This window comes from Stegodyphus dumicola, chromosome 4 (genome assembly GCF_044657685.1).
Source record: "Stegodyphus dumicola isolate Sdum_Otavi_A_Nest chromosome 4, ASM4465768v1".
Classification (NCBI taxonomy): Eukaryota; Metazoa; Arthropoda; class Arachnida; order Araneae; family Eresidae; genus Stegodyphus; species Stegodyphus dumicola.
Window position 1 is genome coordinate 110517610 of NC_140771.1, and position 23240 is coordinate 110540849.

Below are 23240 nucleotides of genomic sequence, written 5' to 3' on the forward strand. Positions count from 1 at the left end.
TGAAGTTTCACCTTTTAAGCTATACAGGAATTTCTATATCCTTCAGCCGTATTAAATTCATTCTCAAAATCAGCTTCCTTGATTTGTTCTAAAACATTGCTTTAAGCAAACACTTGTCTAATCGTTCAAATTTGTCAATCAGTTGCCCCAACAACACTTGCAATCTCTCAGGATCTGCACAAGTAGGCAATTCTTCCACAATCTTCGTAGTTAACGTAAGCGAAGTACGTTCACTTTTACGTTTTGCTCTTAACAACTCCATTTTAACAAAACGCCTAAATCAAAACTACTCGAAATCACACAAACGTCCTGTCAAACGGATGCCATACTTATATGTTGAAATTAAATAATGTTTGTATAATCCGAGTTCAAAAACGAAGCATTTATTTTACCTATTTAAAGAAAGAACATTCTGAAACAACATGTTTCATTTACACAATCAACCGGCACTCTCACTTCAAAACATTACACCAAACTTGGCACACATCCAAAAGAACAAATCGAAGAAATACAGAAGAGTTGTTGCCACACAAGAATATAAATATAGTTACAAGCTTAACACAATAATAATAAAATTCTTATAAAAAAAACAATAGTCTTGATTATGTAACACTTATAATATCTTAAATATCAGAATTCAATCACTTTGCAAACTTACAAAATGATTCAACTAAGCTGGTTAAATACCCCCATTCATTACACTAGAATCTTATAATATGAAATTCTACTGTACAAGAAATTAATTAGTTTAGACTCTTTTTACAAAGTTATCAGGGATTTCTTTTAATTTAAACCTCCTCCACTATTTCTATAATGACGTAAATATGAATTTGTGGCTTTTAGACAATCTCAATGCATTCCTGAATTCAAACGTGCAGCTCTTACTAAAACGAAGTTTGGCCAACCATAGTATATATATTTATACAGTTTTGGTATGGCTGATTGCAATCAAAAAGGGGAGGTGCTCAACTAAATGTTAGAGCAGTTCTATATATAAAATTTCAATGTTCTGAGACTACTCGTTTTTGAGTATACATACAGCATGAAAAAAAACCTCTTCTGAATCCATTTTAAATCAGTTTCACAAGTAATTTGGGAAAAAAAAAAAAAAAAAAAAAAAAAGTCCTTTATTCTCTCCTTACATACGGATGTCCCGGAAAAAACATTGCTAAATTGCATTCGGCAGTGGTCAAAATGGATATTTTCGTTGGAATGTGGTACTCGGAAATTTTCATGATTATACAATACTTCCTTTACTTTGTACAAAGTAAAAAAAAAAAAAAAAAAAAAAAAAGAAGAGTGAGGGTTATTTTTTCCCTTTAAATATACAAGTTTTAAAATTTTGCTTGGGAGAGTTGTATGTATGAATACTTATTCTTTCAGTAAGTATGTTCACCTTACTTGCATATCTGATTTGATTGAGTGCACTTTGTGTATCAAATTAATCATGAGGTAAAAACATGGGTTTGTATGCAAAATGTCTAAGACTGAACTGTGCCTCAGATACTACTTCAAAAACTCATTAGTGATTTATTAGTCATTTGTTCATTAACATTATTACATTGATATTTTGCATTATTCAGAAATCTTTTTGTGAAACTTTTTAAAAGGGTCTAAATACTTGGCAATAAAAATTTACGAATGTGTAATTTTCTGTTACTTCTAATACAAGTTTTCAATTTGCCTTCTGATCAAGCATGAAAATTTCCCTAATTCTCTTCTTTGCTTCATTTTTAAATGGTATTTATCTCAATACTGCTATTTAAGTTTAATGGGAATTCTAGGTTCTTCTTTTTGTGCTAATAAAAATGTATTAATTGAAGGTTTATAACTATATTTAGAAACATTTTATTCCATGAAATGTTTTGATGACAATATCAGATATGCAAACAAAACATGAATTTTTACTAATATGCAACATCCTTAGTAATGCAAAATGCATGAAAGAAAAGAGAAAACAAAATCTCTCTTTAGGATATGTTTGAAACAAATATGATTACATAATTTAATTAAAAAACCAAATTATACTTACCCACGAAGAGAATGAAAGACTTGGTTTATCTCCCCCTCTCCCCCAAAAAAACCCGAATAACTTCCACCCCACAGAAGAACCCTGCTTACTTTTATTCAGAAATAATATGAAAGTCGAAAATATTTTTCTTCTTTTCTTAAATAATACTTCTCATCAGCAACTCGTAAACAAATCTTTTATATAAATAGAAAAGTACAAAAATGCTAAGAAATCAAATGACGCATCTAAATGCACCACTTTCAAGACTACCTAGCTCTATGCAAAACTACAAGGATGATAAATAAAAGACCTTATGTAAGCATCATCAGTGCATGAAATAAAAAATCATGATCAATGCAAACAATTTTTATTTTGTCAGAAATATACCTTCCTTTGGCATCTCAACAAAGCTGAATGCTATACGTCGTAACTCTCACTACAGTCACGTTAGTCTATTTAACTGCTTTGTTTATATTTCAATAAATGATCTAAATCCATATGTTAAGGTTCAGTTATTTGAATCATAATACAAAACATTTTCCTTTAAGCAGAATTCTCTAATAACTGGACATGTATTCAGTTCTAAAAAGTAATAAGCAGCATTAGTATGAAAAATGCTGTAACTGGTAAGTGTTGCAGAACCAATTAAATAATTTTTGGGGAAGCTACTGGAACTTAAATAATGGGTTATTCCATCATTAAAACTTAGAAGTGTAGGGTACACAGCTTAATACAACAAGCTAATTACTTCACAGATAAGGAGAAAGGCAATGCAAACACTGGGAAATTTATTACATTTCGACCAAGATAATATTTTTCAGCTTTATTTTTCTTACCACTTCTTCTTAGCACAGAGGGAATTTTATCTTCAGAGTTACCAAGAAGCAAAAGTTAGGTATATAAAAATAATTAAAAATAAACTTTCTTATGAGACAACTTAGAGAAAATGATACAAAACACCAATCTGGAAATTAAAACAATTTATTATATAATAAATTCAGCCAAATGCTTCTTGCTTATTGGTATGGAAGTATTTACTATGTGTAAAGTAATTTCATATTTGCCATTTACATAAATATCAAGTCAAAATGGGTGTATGTATGCAACTTCCCCCCCCCAAGTAGTCAATCATTCATCCATAATTCACAAAACGAAAAGTGTAACACTGTACAAATGAAAATAGGATTAGGTGATAATTTCAAATAAAAGACAAAACCCATACCATTAATATTGAAAAACATTGCTAAACGTTTTAAAATACGAATATTTTTCTACAATGAAATAAAAGCAACAAGAAAATTTCAAATTAACATTTTGCTTATATTTATCACAAACACTAAATGCTTGACTGTTTACAGGCCAAAATATTTTTGACATCTATTAAAGCATATAAAATTCTGTTGGTAGAAACACCAATTTCATCACGGTATAAAATTTTCAAACTAACCCAGTTCACAGTAAATATGAGCATAATTATGAAACAAATAACTAACAAAAATATACACTTAAGTTATGACATGCTGATTTGTTTACAAATCAATATTTTAGGGACTAATGAAAAGTTTTAAGAACAGCAGATACAAAGTTTTTTAAACTGAAGAAAAATTAACCAATTAAATAATAAATAAATTTAAGGTACATAAATTCTGAGAAATCACCAGCCAAATGATAACAGACTTTATTTAAAAAGGACACTAACAGTTTAATTATAATTTAAGCAAAACTGCAGATGCATGTGTATTAATATTTCAAATGTAGAACTGATGTATATTTTAAAGTTACTTTATGGGAAAGAAACGGTTGCAAATTAAGTTCTATTAAAAGTGTTTAGAAAGCAGTAACTATGTTGCAACATAAACTGTGAAGAAACTACAAAACTTCTGTCAGAATCATTTGTTTTTCAAATCAGGGAAAACATTACACCAACATATAAGCCATCGGATTGAAACGGACAACTCTCCATATGGCAAATGAATTTAAACAGTTGACCACGAAACCAAAGTTCATTCTGAAGTTACACAGGCTTGTTACACTGATTCTCAGTCATGTTAATATTGACAAAGTTTCTTTTTAAAGCATTCTCTGAAAATATTTAAATACTGAATAGAAGCTGCAACAGAAGTCAAGAAGAGTTCTTCAGGTTTAAATAATAAAATCAAGGGCTTCAATATGATACAGCAATCTTGAAAACATTGTCACATCCATGAAAGCTAGGATTTGTCAGTCAATAGAGTTCATGCTAAAGAAGTACAAGCAAATTGATTTGTGCAACACCATTAAGCAGTGATTTACATTTAGCAATGATTTTCAGTTATTGCAGAGAATATGCTCTATCACAAACCAAAAATCTGTTCTTAATAATCAACACCCTAACTGTTCCATGATTATGCATTATTTCTTTGGTACTTGGTAACATGCACACCAAAATTGAGATGATTTCAAAAGTAATTAATCATAGAAACTGACCAATCTTTTTTCTTTTATTTTTTAAGTAAAAAAATAATCACAAATATGCCCCACACTATAGCTGTGTTGTTAATTTAATATGACAAGTTTAGAAAAGCACTGCAACCCTATTTTTTTTTTTTTTTTAATTATGCAGGGTAACTTCTCACATAATATGAGCAGCTAAGTTCAATTTGCTTCACTATCATCTGTCTCATACTATACCTCTGCAGTGCAGGAGATATAAACTAGCATCTATTTTTTGTTGTTGGAAATCTGCTTTCTATATTCAATATATACACACTGTACTGTTGCTGCTTAGATGAAGCAAACAATACAGTAGTTAGGTTACCATGCATATCTCCATTCAATATTTTCATTCTTATTAACATTTATTTTATAATTCCACATACACACAAATTACACTTTCAAAATGTTGTTTTTTCCCTTATGTAAGTACATGTTATGGGGGAAATCCCCAGCAGGAAAAAAAAGGAAAAAAAAAAAAATTTTTTTTTGTGGACCCTCCACACTGCTGGAGTATAAATACTTATATAAAGTAAGAGATACCTCTAAAATTATAACAGCTTGTTAGGAAACTAAATCACACACAAACTTATTTGCTTGTTAATAATAAGACCTCATATTTGGAAAAATACCAAGTGGGGAAAGAAAAGAATATGCAGTTTTGTATATAAATTTTGGTAAAGATTTCTGCTTAAGTTACACATGAAAAAGCTGCAACAGAAAATTGTTACAGTTGTTTGTTTCCACAACCTAGAACTCTCTTATCATACAAGCATGACAAGTTTAAATGTGTCTTCATAGATATTTCAATAATTCACAAAAAGATATCCCCACACTGAATTAAGGCAATATAGTATCACATAAGGGTCTCTAAAACCCTAAAAGGGGGAAAAGAATGAAGTCCGACACAGACGCAAAACAATAACAAATTTACATTTTACAGTCTTCATTAGTTTGGCTTCCATACTTTTGATTTTATAATATGCCGATGCAACAAATGCATAATAAATTTGGACTAGAAATTATAACACAAATGTAAGCAGGCGGCATATTTTATGTAAATAGCCGCAAGATGATTAAGATTTATCTTCCATATACTGCTAATAACTTGCATATTTCATTATTTTGTTGAAAGAACATGGATGTCACATTAAATGAACTTTCTAATGCACACAATAACAAAACTCAACATCTGATAAAGATATGTGCCAAAAAATTAATATACCAATTAAATTCTGTGTCAAACATTGGTATACTGCAATTCTTTTCAAGCAGTGCTTTGACTATTTTCACGCAGCACCACTTACATTAATGGAAGCTCCTGCCATTGAACTTAAGATTGACGAGTATTCTTCAGTTTTCATAATTATTTGCATCACAAGACCCATGGCATAGTAAATGCTACTCCCTAGCTTGTGTCCATGCTACAATAATCTCATCAAGTATCTTACATGGAGGCACCTGATAAGGAAAATAATTTCTCCCAAAGCTGTATTTACATTTGCATTGACACACTGTTGGGCTTTGCTTGCAACCAAAGGTAGCACCTTGACAACCTTCTCATTCTGAAAGAAATATTTAATTTTTCTAATCAGTGCTGAGATGGTCATCAATTTTAACTACAAATACAGGGCCAACAGCTGTGAAGCAAATATTCCCACAGGAAGTTAAATAGCAAGCTATGTAATTCACTTGTGAGGCAATATAGTTTGTAATATATCTCCAGTCTGAAACTTGACAGAAACCAAATCACAATTATTTTGCATAATAGGTAAAACCCTCAGAATGCTTATGGGTTATAATGGCAACTTCATTGCCCAGTAGCTGGAAGAGATATGGTTCGGGCAGGTTTTCTTCGTTCACGCCATTCTTTTGGGCCAGGACGGGGTTCAACTATTCGTCCCCTTGGAAATTCTCTAAAGGGTCCCCCTGGAAGGAATTTTATGCATTTTAAATATTAGAAAATGAAATGAAAACAAACAATACATAATTAGCTGCTAGGAAAATACAGACACAAACAATTCAGCATTTAACTGCCTGCATAATTAATGAACATTTCCTTTTAACAAACAACTGGATTAGACATTAAAATTTTTAGTTTTATAGAAAAAATTTACGTACAACAGTACTTACACATTACTTTCTTTTATCAATATTTGCAATATATAATTTCAGTAAAAAAATTAGTTAACAATATTTAAATTGCTATAGCAATTCCATAAAATGAAAGCTTTTTTTTTTTAAACTGTAATAACTGAATCAATGACAGATTAAAATCTACTTCATAGCACTAACCGCTTTAACTTGGCATTACATTTCTATACGTTTAACAACAAATAAATTACTAAATATTTTTTAAATGAATTACTACTACATTTAATAAACAATCTGCACATAAACCACTATAAAATTTACTTAATCAAGAACATAAAACTGCTACATATACATATATATATATTTGTATACAATTGCATACAAAGAATATATATTTTGCAGAAGATAAGAACTCTTCTGTACAAAAGTGCATCAAAATACTTTTGAGTTGTGCATACACTGTATAAACTGAAAAGTATTAAAAAAAAAAAAAAAAAAAAAAAAAAAAGACAGACATCAAAATATGCAACAAAAATAGACTTATCTAAAATGAAACATCTACATATATTAAGGATATATATTTGCTACAAAAAGGAGAGCTTTGATATGCATTTCAAAATTAAACATGTTCAGTGTGATGTTTACAGTATCCTATCAAATCTTATGTAACACATTCAGCATTCAAGTTAAGGCTGAACAATTTTCCACTAAAACAAAATAGAAATTTCAGTGCTGTTTTTAGAAGATGAAATGTTCCTTAATTTATAGTGAATATGTGAAAAGCCATGGGACATTTTTCAAACCCAGCAGTACCAACAAAAAAGCATTAAGTGGTGCTAATTTTAAATTCAGCTAATATATTTACTTCTTTATATCAGATGATTTAGGTTAATAAATAACAGTAAAGCATTGAGGTTATATACTTAAGAAAAGATATATTCGAAGTCTCTACAAATGGATATTAGTTAAACTACACCTTTAAAAAATATAAGGAGGAGAGAAAGCAAGCAGCTATTCAGTTTATTGAAGAATGGTAACAGCTAGACATTACTGTACACCACACAGTTATCTACCCAACAATGTTTTTAACTGATTTAGCTTAACCAGATTACCACATTTAAGCTAAACAATTTTCAAGACTTAATTGATGAGTTACTATTTGACTGAAAGTCTTTCAAGCCAGCTTTCGTTTCTACAATTTTATTACCAGTGTGTCAACTGAAATAAAACAATGATATTCTGGGATTTTATACAGCATAACAATAAAAGATCTTAACTTTAATGTTTTATTTCTTCAGTAATAAAACATTTATTATTCAACACTTCAATCAATCCTTAGACATCAATATTATCTTCATAATTTTCAAATATTTGTAAATTTGGACCTCTTCAAACAATCTCCCAAAATGAAGGACTTCACAGCTTTGGATATTCTTTTGAGTATTTTATCTGTGATGATTTTTGAACAGAGAGATAAGATTGCAATAATCAGCAGAACATTATTATTCTTCCACCTTTGTTATCTGAATTAAAAAGGCAGCATTAGTAACAATACAATCATGTAACTAACCATCCTGAAACACCGCAATTTTTTTAACCACAGCTTCCATTTTAACCTAAGATTTCAGTTTCATTAAGTATTTCATCCATTTAGTCATTCAGTGCTGAAAATGTCCTTACCATTTCATATTTTATCTCAGAAGATGTGTAATCTAGCATTAGTAAACTAATCATAAGTGTAAAAAGATGGGTGCTTATTTGTAGGGAATGGAATATTATAAATTGAAAAGAACTCTGCCACTGTTAAACTGAAAATCTTACATACTGGGCTGACATACACCAGACATTTCTTCAACAGGTTTTGTATCTTAACAAATGCAGAATAATAACTCTCTAAACAACTAGGTCCTTCTATGTCAGGGGATTATCTTCTGCTTATTTTAATGACTATCAGTATTACTCTTTTTGTTTTGTTTGCGGTGAACGTTTGACAAGCTCTACAAAAATTTTTTTCAGGGTTCAAAGCCACATTTTAGTAAAAAAAATTAGCACATATAAGCACTTTTCAAGCACATTTTAAGAAAAAAAAAATAAGCACCTGTCTAAATACATTATACACAACTGCATAACCTTAAAAGAAAAATTAGAGTTGCAATTTAAAATATGAACAAGGCAATATTTATTAAGAGAATGAGCATTACCTCAACCATGAAAAACAATTAACCTTTTTTTTTTTTAAATTTTAAATGACAGTTCAATTTACAGAATTAGTTTACAATGAGAGAATAAAAAACTATGCAGAACTAAATTATATTACAAGATTTAATGATGAAATTTAAGTTCAAAATATAGAAAATAAATAATAATAAGCCATATTAATTGTATTCGCTTGGCACCTAATAATAAATACAATTTATTTTTCCACTCATATTAATATTTAAATAATTTAACTTAAATCAAAATTCTGAACACTTTCTAAATTTTCATTGCATAACAGTTTTCCCTTAACATATATTCCAAGCAAAGTAATTTAAAAAAAGAGGAACAGTTCTGAAATCAGGAGACGGGAAATTGCTTCATGCAGTCATCCTTTAATAGTAAAAGCTTAACTAACCCGCATACTCGGAAATTGACGAATATTCCGTATAGTCGATCGTAACTGGAAAAAGAGGGGGGGGGGAGAGATTGTAGCCGTTCTTTAGATTTTTCGGCTAAATAAATGATTTTGACATTTCGATATGTGCATCATATAAAAATAGACCAACGGAACTGAGAAATATTCTTGCTTAGAAAGAACAGTAAAACTCTTTTTAAGTGTTCATAAATAAATCTCAGACTGAATATCAAAATTAATTATCTCTTCAAAATACCGCAAACGTTATTGCGCAATACGTGCGACGTAATTCTTCCATACGTGATATTATGCAATCGGAATTAACAGCTGCGGGTATTCGGAAAATAAAGATCTAAATAAAGGAAATGAAAGAAACTTACTAATCTGGGGTGTTTTTCATTCTAATTTTGAACAGGCCGCTAAATTTCCGAAATAGAATCATTCTTCGCTTGGGTTGAGTAGACCGCAAAACTTTTAGTCCTATTCAATGCAGATTGGACAGTGACCCCCCCAAAAAAAGACCGCTGCTTCAATATTACAGATTTTGCGGAGAAAGGGGAGAACCTCCCAACCTTCGTACTGTATAATGTATTGGCAAAAAAGAAAAGAAATTATTCTGACTATTTGATTACTTTCCTTTTATTTAAGCCATTCCGAATATTATTCCTTAGAAAGCTAATCTGTGTGAAAATAAACCCATTTTTGGAAGTTTATCTACACTTCAGCAGCTACTGCTACTATATTATTATAAATATTCATACATATGCTCATAATATAAAGCATAACGATCATAATAAACATGAATATGAACTGACCACGAGGAACGAGAATGTAAATTATTAAAATCTTGATAGAAATTCAAACGTGTGTAGTATTTGGGTGGGAGGAAAAAGAATACCGAATGTACCGGAATTTTCTACGGTTTTTCACAATTCTTTGACCAATAGAACGACTTGCACCTGTCTGTACTCTCGCGAGCACCATAGGTTACGTTAATGCAGAGAAAGGGGAAAAAGCTATTTCCCGGAGTATGATTCACCATCTGACGTTCCATATATATAAGGAAGAAAAGTTCTTTATTTAGTTTCGACTTTGGTACCGGGGGGGGATGCGTGTTCATTAAAACAAGCACTAAAAGCAAAAAATAAGCACACACACACACACACACACACACACACACACAAAAAAAAAAAAAAAAAAAAAAAAAAAAAAAAAAAAAAAAAGGGCTTTAAAGAAAAAGTAAGCACCTATAAGGGCCTTTATATTTTATTTTCAAATATAAGGACTTGTAAGCACTTGTAAGGACCGCTACAAACCCTGTTTTTTCATCAACTTCTCACAGCACATAAAAAAACTAAATCCTGTCACTTCACTAATAAATGTCACTGGATTCAGATTTTTTTAAAAATTGCAGAAATTTCAGAATGGATATTAACAGCAAATTGTTTCAGTAGATGATATCCCTATACTATTACCAGTAATACATCACTTGAAATTTAAGCAGCAAAATCATTGGGGGGGGCAGGTGCAAGATGAAGATGATTCCCCAAAGCAAAAATTTTTATGATGAAGCTTTACATTGCAACCCATTTTTACAGAAAAAGTTATTGAAGCATTTAAGATACTCTGCAAATATTTGTGAACTTAACAAGAAATGATTTTCCACTTGGTAACCTGATCTCAAACTACAAATGTTTACCATAAGAAATGATTTGTGAACTTCATATGATAAATTTTATTTTGATGCTCGATTTTTCACACCCTTTTTTTGCTGATGGCAATATATTACTCCTCCCTTCATTTATTTTGTCCAAACTCAAAAGAAGGAAGTGGCTATTTTTTCCTTATAGTGAAAACTTCCAGTAGCTTGCCAAGCAGAAAGTTTTTGTCTTGTAATGTTCAGAATTAAAATATCTTAAAACACTTCAACAATCTTTCCATTACAATGTGTTGCGAAGGAATGCTCAATTATAAAAATTCATTTCGCTTGGGAAAAACTCATCTCCATCTTGGGGAAAAAAAAAAAAACCCACCATAAACTAACTGTAATTTCAAATTATACATAACTTATAACAGTATAGAGGCACCATCTACTGAAACAATTTGCCATTAATACCCATTTAGTAATTCTAGAAATATTTAAAGTTTGATGTGTATGACTTTTTGATCACTCATTATAAAACATTAAATTTTTAATATACACATGGCATGAATAACTTACGAGTGGATGCTTGTTTGTTCTGAGCGACCATTTCTTGTTGCCTATGATGACGAACCATAGCCTCTTGCCTTTCTTTTTCTTTTAACTCTTGTGCAAGTTTTTCCACCTTTTCTTTGGCACGCATAGCCACTTCAGAATAAGTTAACTTTCTAAAGGGTTTTTCATCCTGTAAAAACATTTTAATAAAAGGGAAAAAATTAAAAACTGCAAGAAATAAAATCCTTTTTTTTTTAATCACAAAAATTTACCCTTCTTAATCCTATCAGCATTATGGACATAAAATTCCATATAGAAATGAAGCTTTCACATTGGATGTATATTGTAAGAAAAGAAATCAAGGTACGAAGTGCGAGAGTCCTTTTTAATCAGAATCAAGAAAATACCATTTATTCATAACATTTTGAGGAACTTTGAAATTTCACGGTGCTTGGAGGGTTAATAATTTGTCAAATTATTACTTTTCCAATTTCAATTCCAACATCAAGAAGAATCTATTATGATAACTGGAAAAACATTTTTAACCCCCCCAAATCCAACCATATATTGTAATTACTATCACTGCTCTCAAGGTGAATATATACAAAGCATACCTGTTAACAGTAAAAGTGTAAAGTGATTTTAACATCATACCTGCCAAACTCTAAAGATAAAAATTCAGAAGAACACAAAGAATTAATATCATGCTTTGATATTAAAAAAATAACAATTTATACAAATATAAAAAAGAAAATTGTACTTACATTAGTAAATCTCAATTAAGTAGTAACTAAAAAATTTATTAGGAAACATAAAACAAGAACTTAATGTTACACAAAAAAATTATTGCAATGAATTTAGAGTGCATTTTTTGGCTTTAGCCAAAAATTCTTTGGAAAATTTCCTGTCATAACAATTAGTTTCCTCATAACATTTAGCAATTAAAATGTTTTCTAGAGTTTTTGGTGAAATTGAAGAACGAAACATAGTTTTGTTTTTCTTCACAACACTGAAGACTCTCTCGCACTCAGCATTACTGTGTGTAATTACAAGAATAGCACATAAAACTCTTGCTAGTCTATCATATTTTGGTGTTCCATCAGCTCTTTTTATTCTTTTTAAGGTACCGACGAGGACATCAGGTCTATCTTCTCCAGAACTGGCAAAGTCTTCAAACTGTGCAGCAGAAAATTGGTTCTGTAGTTCATCTAAAGCATCATTATGGCATTCATTTTCTTTAATTGTTAACAAAAATGGAAATTTATCAATAAAAAAACGAATCTTTTCAAAAGATGAATTTTCAATTTGTTTCAAATTTGCCACTTCAGCATTTAAAAGAACTTCATTTTGCAAAGGAAACTTCCTTACAATGTAATCACAGGCTGAGGAAAAGTACTTTCTAACACATTGAAAAAATTCTTTTTTCTCATGATCTTTCAAAGAATTTACAAGATCCCTGGTTTGATTTCCAATTATAAGATCATTGTCATTTTCTTGATTTGCCAAACTATTATAGGCAATACGAATCAAAACACTGTTTTTCACAACGGACGGTTTTACAAATTTAGTATAAAGTTCTTTTAAAAGATCATTGATAATTTGGATAATAAGCAGGGGAGATTTTGGCGAAGCTGATTGTAGAAGGGTATTTACACTTTCAAAATCTTAATGGTACTTAACACAAAACTACAATATGGTTTGTTCAAATCTGAAGAAACAAGATAGAAAATCCTTTCCTCCCGGCTAATAGAAGACTGTTTCTTCTTCCCTTCAACTTCTTTAACAAAGTTGACCTTTGAGGAGTCTCTTAAGCATTTTTTTTTTTTTTTAAAGGGTTTGATTCTGTGTGTTGGCTTTTCCCTTTTAAAGCATTTTGATTAGAAGCAAAGTTGGTTTTCGGAATCTTACATGGCGACAAATTTGATGGGATCTGTGATTTCGTTTTGGTCTCTTCGTGGAAATATTTTAGCAATGCATCCCACAGTTCAATAAGCCTTCCCAGCGCTTTGCCTAAGAATAACTATCTCATGCATACATGTTTCAGAATTTTTCTCGTTTCACCAGAGCACAGTTCTTGGAAATTCTTTAAGTTTTCTTTTCTTTTTACACTTTTTTCCAGATAGAAAAACACATCAATCAGAAGATGGTTAATATTTAATGATAAAGCAGCTGCAGCTTTTTCTGCTGCCAAATTAATTAAGTGGCATGGGCATCCAATAACAATTAATTCATTTTGTTCTTTTTTGATGAAAGAGGCTACACTCTTTTTGTCACCCACCATGACATGAGCATTATCTGCACCAAATGAAATGCAGTTTGATATTGGGATGTTAAGTTGTATCAACTCATTAATTACCAACGAGGCAATATTTTCCCCCGTAGCGTCTCCATTTAACAATGGCAGACGCAAAAGAGGAGTTTTCATTTCATTAGAAACATCACAGAAATATGTGACAACGAGGGGGTCAAGCTTCCAATCGCTGTTGTTGCTGCCATCGATTGACACCGAAAATGCTGAATTCTAGAGTGCAGCTATCGTTTTACTTTTTGCATCGCAAGCAATTTTGTTCACAATAGAAGATGTTTTTGTGCGAGCAGAAGCATATTTCTGAGCAATCTTGGAGTCGGGAAACATCCGTCAGAAAAGTTGACCAGCCTGATCGGCAGCGCTTAGCAGCACCTTGTGTTCGATGAGGAATGCAGTAAACAAACACTCTGCCAAAATGACATCGGCATCCGAATTTGTAGTCAAATTAAAAAAAAAAAAAACCATCCACTTTTTTTGACGTTGTCGAAGCCAAAGCATTAGCTTCATGCTTTTTTAGACTTAACATGCGTCACAATGTCACTTCTTCCACCGTAATTTATTATGAAGTCACACACGCACATGTTGCAAAATGCATAGTTATTTCCTTTGAAGGATTCTTTAATTGTTGGAAATTCGGCTTTGTAGGCAGGCCGAAAATATTGAGAATACGGTTTTTTCGAACTCATTTCGTAACAACGGCATATTAAGAAAATTTGTAGCACGTTAAAAAAAAAAAAAAAAGAATGCGACAATCCACGCTCGCTGAGTAATTTCCTTGCTGCTGAAGTGAACGTGAAAAAAATAATCTGGCTCCCACAAAGAAAAGAGTGGGAGAAACAAGTTCAGCGCATTGGATTGGCTGATTAAGCGGCGAGTTGGGAGAAACCGCAGGTTACTGGATTTAGTGTAGTCGGTAGTTGGTGGTAAAACACAATGCAATTGGCGAAAAATTCTAAAATTTCGACAAAAATCACTAAAAACACTTGAAATAGGAAAAAAATAGTAAAAAATGGATTACGATCGTAAAATCGTAAAGACAAACGCATTTTCGTAAAAGTTACGAAAAATTAGTAAAAGTTGGCAGGTATGTAACATAGAAAACTAACATGGGCCTGAATATTTCAGAGCAGGTTCTTTAGTAAAAAACATTTATCATAAAAAAAATCAGACAATCGAAATTCATGAAAAAATAACGACTAACTTTTTTACCATCCTAAAAAGCAAGTGCGAAATTGCTTTATAACATTACTTATTTTATTTATATTTTAAAAGTTAATAGAATATAAGGTGAAGTCATTTCTTAAAGGGGGAATCTAAATATTTTAGTTGAATGCTGTGCAAATTTAATATATTATTTTAATGACACCACCAATGATCTTGTATTTATTAAAATAGATCTTATAAATTCACTAATCTACAGATAAAAATTTTGGTACTATTCCGTTTTGAGGGCCGTAAAAAATCGCCAAACTATTGTTGATGCCAGTGCTGCCAAAAATAATTGCGGCAATCCTAATGCAAGCAAGGAAGCATAATAGTAAATAACTATATAAGATCGATGTTTTAACTTAGATGAAAGGTTAATTTCATATAATATATTTTTTATTAATTTATATAAAAAAGGCTAAACATGACTGAATGGAAGCATAAGAGTAAATAACTATTTCAGATCATTATTATAATTTATATAAAAATTGCTAAACATAACGAAATGGATGCCTGCATCGCTATTTTGCTACCGAATTATCGTTAAAGCATAATTTCATCTCGTTAGTTGTTCAAACATAATTTTCTGTAATGAATGATGCCTTTTCTTTGAAAAAATTCTCGGTAAAGTGCAGAATCGTCCACTTATTTGTTTGCCGTTTTTTACAAGGGTAAAAACAATTAGATTTTTGTCTTTCTTTTACTTTTTAAGTGAAAATAGGTCGATGTGTACATAGATAAGTCAAGGGTGTACGCAGTGCCATTTTTGTGCAATTTTGGGATTTTTTTAAAAGTGAAAATAGGTCGATGTGTACATGTATACTGAGTAAAGTGCAGAAGCACTTTACCCAAAATTCTATTGCAGACTTTCATCATGAGCAATTCCCAAATTGTTAAATCCATACGATAGCAAAAAAGGATTTAAAAATTAAACTAGTATTTCAATGGCATCTGAAGAAATATAGAACTGTATAAACTTACACAATCTGAAATCAGTGCGTACGCTAGATTTGGCGTTTTTTTCGCATACATTTTCGCTGCAATTTTTTTACGGTCCTCAAAACGGAATAGTACCAAAATTTCTGTAGACAAATTAATTTTAAACTTCCCGAACTTATATGTATATAAAAGTTTGGGACCATAGCCAAACTTATATACAGTCAAAAGTCTTTAATCCGGACTCGTCGGGACTTCGGCGATTCCGGATTATCGATTTTTCCGGATTATAGATCATCAGTTTAAATCTGGTAAGATGGCATACAGAAATTATAAAATTAAAAATATGAAACCATAATTTATAAAATAATGAGCAATTATGATCTAAAAGCTATCAAAATTTACCAAAAAAGAAGCCTAATATTTATTTGTTTACTTTATTAAACATTTCTTTCAACGCGCGGATGCGTAAAGCATACCTTACGCATAGCCGAAATTAGAAAATTGCAACAAGAAAACTATTTGATTTGTATTCGTGATATTTATAATGACGAGGAATTTGATTTAAATCATATAAAGACGGAGTACATCGAAATTAAATACTACATTTAGTAAGGAATTATAAGCCGAATAAAATAAAAACATCTGCCCTGAAGATAACGATACTGTTGACAGATCAACTTCCAGTTCATTGCGCGACGTCCCCCCCCGCGCAGAGCAGCGTGAAATTGATAAACAGATTTCCGAACGGTTAGATAAACAAAAGATATGCTTTTATCCATTTTTTGTAGCAATTCGTTTTTTTGTTTGATGGACATCAAAACATACTTTCGTTTTTTAGATCCTTAGGGAGCTCCAGCATCGGAAATTCTATTTGACATAATCAAAAGTTCAAGTTTACTTTTAGAAAATTGCTCTTACAGTCTGGAAAAAATAATAAGACGGATCCAATTCGAAGATTAAGGAACAACGCAATTATCAACATTAACTGAAATAGGTAATTAGATAATTTTAGCATATACCGTTTGTTATACATTAAACGCGCACGCGAAAACGTATTCTGCACTTGCGCAGACGCATATGCGCAGTCATAAATGTCTTGCGCGCACGAGTAAAACGCCTATGCGCATGCGCAGAAAGATTTTAGCTTTGAGGTCCGGATTATAGATCATTCCGGATTACGGGTGTCCGAATTAACGACTTTTGACTGTATATATATAAGCATAGCATATATATATGTATATAAGCATAGCATATATATATGTATATAAGCATAGCATATATATATGTATATATAAGTTTATATAGCAGAATTCAAATTCCAAACAGTGAACTTATTTTTGACATAAATAAATAAAAATTCAAACAGTCACTTGAATTTCTGCCAATAAAAATACACAATTCTCTAATTCGCAAAATAAGCCTAATATGTACGTACATGAAGATGAAGATATTAGGCAAGATATTTACACAATTTTTAGAAGCTTTGCAAAATTCATAAAAAATGGAAGTTGCACCCCAGATCACATTACCAGAACAGTTTTCATTTTTAAATACACATATACACACAACAAAAAGAAGTTAGTTGAGATGATTTTATAGTTAATATTTGCTAATACTTAATTTTGGGGAAGGGAAGCGGCAAGTTCTTTAGCTTAAGCTTCAGTAAAATGCTTACTTTCATTCGTTCTGATTATTTTTTTAAATAGAATAATCTTAAATAAGTAAATATGAAGCAATTTAATTACTGAAATAAATAATGCCAAACAGTTAACAGTTCAGGCATCAAACAGCCAAACAGTTTAGGCACTATTAATAGTTTATAAAAAAGCAACATTTACCTTTAGAACAAGAAATGAAAATTACTTATTTTTAACTATGATACGGATATAGTATACAACTGCAGCAAATACAGAAATTGAACAGATCATTTTAGAATGCATTTGATGAATTTGGAATATAGTTCCTGCTTAGTGACTTAATACCACAATGAAATAAGAAAATTAAATGAATGGTCTGCAAGAGCAGTTTTCCAAATGCATCATGATACAACTTTTCTACTGTCTTTCTTCCCCTGCATTAAAAAAAAAAAAAAAAAGCTTTCAGATTTTACATTACACCAAAAGGGGCGGACTTTTTATAACATTTTGTGTCTACCTTTATTTATTATTAAATATTATGTTCTTTGCATTTAAACCATAAAATTCAATTTAACAGCAATATCGCAAAATAGTTTTAAAATAGCATATCTTCAGAATTTTCAATACACACTCTCGCGCAATGTAGACAAAAATGTTTATTTCCTACTATTTGCAATGTTACTGCTACTAAATGTTTATTTGTGCTGCTACCTGCTTGCTTTGAAATCACTGAGTTTGTTAATAAAAAATTCGTTAAAGTTTTACAAAATACGAAATAGATAATAAAACAAATTCCAAATTTTGGCTTCCAGATGCACTAAATTCGCAGGAGTATTACATTATTCAAAATTTGATTTTTTTTTCACTATGCAAGAAACATATATATACATTCATGCAGATTCTTCTATTATTTAATTTCTTTAAATATAATGCACAGCTCTAATATCTGTTGGCAACAACTTGAAACACCATTTATAGTGAACCAATGCAAAATGCCAAACAAACTTAATAGCCCTTTTGGGATTTAAAAAAAAAAAAATAAAATCTAGTGATTGAATTAAAACCAGAAAAATGTGTTGAGAACATTACCTCAAAAAGTTAAAGGTGATAAGGACAAATATATTTAAAAAGTTTTCCAATTATTTATCTGAACACTACAATTTAACTTATTTACTGAATAAAAATAATGAAGTTTTAGGGAAATCACTGAAAACCATTTTGCATTTTATACCAACTTGCAATAACAAAAATAAGATACATGATTGGATAAGTTAATACCTACTTTTTAAAAATTGTTTTTCTAAATGTGACAATTCTGCTTCATTTTCTTTTCAGAATTAGCCCTCTAAGAACCCTAACTAAAAAACTCTGTAGTTGCACAGGGTTTATTACTTTTAACTGTACATTAATTTCCTGTTTTACAGTGCTGTAGATTTCTGCTATTTTAAATAGAATGTAAATAAAAAGATGCTAATAATTTTTAAGTAATATGAAATATATATGGTAAGGGTTGGTTACTGAGCTGGTGTGGCAGAATTTTTAGAATTTAGAGCAGGTATTGGAAGCAGAATTTAGGATCCACAGATATTGCATCAGGTGGGAAAATGACTGGCGTCCGCCCTGTGTTTGATAAATTAAAGAGATATTAGATGAATCTTAAATTGCCAATTTTCAACTTCTTTATTAATAAAAAAAATTCCTTTCTATTTATAATGCCTGTCCATGTGATAAGATTAGAAACGTTTTTGATATTCTTCATGCTTGTGTCTAATGAAAAGTAGAGAAAATAAACATGTTAAGAAAAAGATTCCAGTATCAGAAGTAAAACAATAAAATATCATGTTTTTATTGTTCTTCCAGATGTCCTCTAAAAAGTAAGAAGTTTATCGCAAATTTTCTGAAAAATACATCCATTGTGTGTTAATATCATGGAGCTATTTTTTTTTGTCACGTTTTTATGGAAGAATCATGGGTCACCAGAATCATGGGTCTATAAATCTTGACTTCAAATCCTAAAGAAAAATTACTCATACCATTTTTGTAATAGCAGCCAGAAATATTTTTGGGGAAAAAAAATCAAAGTGTAAATTAACTTTATGGACAACTAAAAAGCATTACTTTTTTGGTATGCAGTTCCCTCTCGATGTCATTAATTTTTTTTTTTTTTTGAGGGGGGTTAACTTGAGATCTTTTTCTTGTACATTACTGTACAGTATCCATTATTTTACCACCAGTAATCAGACGTTAAATTTTCAGCAAAGAATCATGCTGAAACCTGAGCTTGTCCATATACAGCACAAATTTTATGAGCAGTAAATATGATTAGTATTTGGCTCCCTTTTCAAATAAAAGAGCACAATCTGACAAAAATGAACGCTCGTTTTTCCATTTTTAATAAAAAGAAAGAAAAAATATGCCATAAGAAATGCTAGAATTTTGCACCATAAACAGAAAAGACCATATTTAAATATCTGCTTCAATCTAACCATTCCTTATAAGGAATAACAAAATAATCAGAAGAAAATGCCTGTGGACTTTAAAAACCATACACACTAATGAGATACCTAACACAATCAATTCAAACATTAAAAATTACAGAAAAGAAAGAAAATTTCAGCTTAAGATGTCAAATACAGTCAAAAGTCATTAATTCGGACACCCATAATCCGGACCTCAAAGTTACAAACTTTCTGCGCATGTGTCACGTTGACGCATACCTTTACGGTAGCGAATATGTGTGTATGCATGCGCATAATACGTTTATGCATGCGTGTTTAATGTATAACGGACGGTATAAGCTAAGCTAAAATTATCTAATTATCTATTTTAGTTAATGTTGCAGATTGCATTGTTCTTTAATCTTCGAATTGGATCCGGCTTATTATTTTTTGCAGACTGTTAGAGCAATTTTATAAAAGTAAGCTTGAACTTTCGATTATGTCAAATATAATTTCCGATATATATTTATAATATGTAAAGGATCTACAAAACGAAAGTATGTTTGGAAGTCCATTAAAAAAAAAGTGGAATTGCTGCAAAAAATGAATAAAGGCATATCCTTCGTTTCTTTAACCAGGGGGGAGGGGGGACGTCGTGGCGCGCAATGAATTGGAAGTTGATCTGTCAGCACTATCCTTATCTTCAGGGCAGATGTTTTTATTTTATTCCGCTTATAATTCCTTACTAAATGTAGTATTTCATCTCGATGTACTCTGTCTTTGATATGATTTAAATCAAATTCCTCATCATTATTAATATCACCAATACACATCAAATAGTTTTCTGGTTGCAATTTTCTAATTTCGACTATGTGCAATGTATGCTTTATGCATGCGCGCGTTGAAAGAAATGTTTAATAAAGTAAACGAATAAATATAAAGCTTTTTTTTTTTTAATTTTGATACCCTTTAGGTCATAATTGCTTTTTATTTCATAAATTACGGTTTCATATTTTGAATTTTATAATTTCTGCATGCCATCTTACCGGATTTAAACTGATGATCTATAATCCGGAAAACCGATAGTCCAGAATCGCCAAAGTCCTGACGAGTCCGGATTAAAGACTTTTGACTGTATTTCACAATTTTTTTAACCCGATAAATGGTATGACTGTCTTACCTGATCATGGCATCTTTTCATTCTTGCCATATATCAGTCTGATAACTTAAAATATTTTGTTTTCTTACTTTCTTTAATAATGTAAATATATATCTTACTGGATCAAAGTTTATGAAAACAGATTAAAATAAATAATTGTACACATTTAGCTAGCAAATGCAATTTAAATATAAGATCTTCATGAGTAGATCCACAAAGACTTGCCACTTAGAGGGTTAAATACGAACAACTTTTAAAGAATAAACCACAGATAGAGTAATACTCACTTCACTGCTACCAGTAGATTCACTATCAACATGACCATTCACAGAGAGATGAGTTGCTTCAACTTCTAAGGCTTTAGCTTTATTAGAACTGGAATCAAGCACTCTTTTATTTTGACCTTGAAGAGGTTTATCTTTTGCAGGGAAAACATCTGTGTTTTTAGACATAACTTGCTGGTCAACAGTTTTTGAATTAGTTGATACTGAATCACTAACTCTTTCTTTATTTGAGGAACTATCAGCGTTTTTACTATTAGAAAATGAGGCCCTATGTTTGGGAATAACTGATGCTCTATCCTTGAATGCATCAAATTTGTTCTTTGCTGATGATGCATCAGGAGTTTTATTCTTTGGTGATGGCGTATCACATTGTCTATTTTTAGGTAATGATTCAAATTGCTTAGCTTTTGGCAATTTCACTACAGATGCCTGTTTATTTTCTATTACTTCACTAGGAACATTTGCAACAGTTTCAGGATCTGGCAAAACTGTGGTACCTGTGACAGTCTCTGTAACAGTAATTGAGCCATTCACCATAGAGTTTGTAGACACTTGATGAAAAGCAGGAGAGCTGCCGCCATTATATGTTGCTGGTACCTCAGGCACAACATTTATGGAGTTAATACTGGTGCTGCAATTTGTGTTATCCTTAGGGGAATCAACAAAGTCTTCCCATTCACTTCGTTCTAGGCAACTGTCTTCTACAGGCTCACTCACAGGTATAACTTCTTTTATTCTAAAAACAATAATTTTATTAAAACGTATAGGAACAATTTTTGAAAAAAACCTATCTCTACAGAGTTTTCTTACAGCTTTATACAGAGAAAGAATTGACAGATGCCATCGAAGGAAAAATGCTAATTTTTAAGGTGTTAAGAAAAAGGGTAAAGGCAGTGATTAACATAAAGCAGTACATAATCTAATACCATTGTGCTGCCATTTATTAGATACATATACTTAATTTAATGAAAATTTATTAAAAATAAAGCTACATTTTTAGTTTTTTTCCTCAGAACTCTTTATTTAGGACTGAAAAGCAATACTTCACACAGTATAAGTATACTTAAGAGACATAATAGGTATGGTGTTAATCCAAAGAAGGAAGAAGCCAGAGACAAAGCAAAAATCCGTAGTTACCAATATTTTTTTTTTGTTATTTTAATGATTTAACATTATATCATCTATCAATCATTACATTATCTAGAAAACCTTACTATCCCAAACTACAGCTACTTCAATTTAAGAAACACCAGATAAAAACACACCTTTAGATTAGCATAGTTTTAAAAACAATCTTAATTTGAAGAGTAACTGACAGACTCTTGAGGAATAAAAAATTCTACACTCCCCTTTTGAACAAGAATACTGAAAACATGCACTTTTAGCATCAGAAGTACAGCTTTCGAAATAATTTTTAATTGTCAAAAAATAACAATAATTTTCTAGGAAATGAATCAAATCATTACTAATCTTTACAATAATTAGCCTGGATATACTAGATTTGCTCACACTCCATACTTATAAAGGAGCTTATAGCAAACATACATGTGAAAGAGTATGGAAAACTGCACATCAAGATTCTCAAAAATAAGCATGAAAATCAAGGTTGGCTCTGATGAACATTCGTAATAATTCAAAACCCTCTTTTTGTTGTTAGTGGCTCACAAGCTACTTGGTAATATGTAGCATTATAAATGAAAGATGCTTAGTTGAATTCAGTTGCCAGTAACTGTTATCAAGCATTACAAAATCTTTCATTTCATTTTGGGAGACAATTTATTCATAGAAAAATATAGTTAAGGATGAAACTAAGTTATTTATTCATAACACTAGATATTAATTCACAATAGATGCAGTGTCTTGACAAACATTTTCAATGAA

General features: G+C 30.8%; 1 protein-coding gene across 3 annotated transcripts in view; it reads right to left on the reverse strand.

The window, feature by feature from the left end:
* Window positions 1-2976: 2976 nt before the first annotated feature.
* Window positions 2977-23240, reverse strand: part of Larp4B (La-related protein 4B) — a 327432-nt gene continuing 307168 nt past the window's right edge. For all 3 annotated transcript variants that reach the window (XM_085815337.1, XM_085815336.1, XM_085815338.1), the window contains 3 exons: window positions 21363-22095; window positions 11413-11578; window positions 2977-6412 (listed from right to left, as the gene is read on the reverse strand). In XM_085815337.1, coding sequence (XP_085671463.1) covers window positions 6294-6412; window positions 11413-11578; window positions 21363-22095 — 1018 coding nt within the window. In that variant the 3' untranslated portion in view covers window positions 2977-6293. The remainder of the gene's footprint in view (window positions 6413-11412; window positions 11579-21362; window positions 22096-23240) is intronic.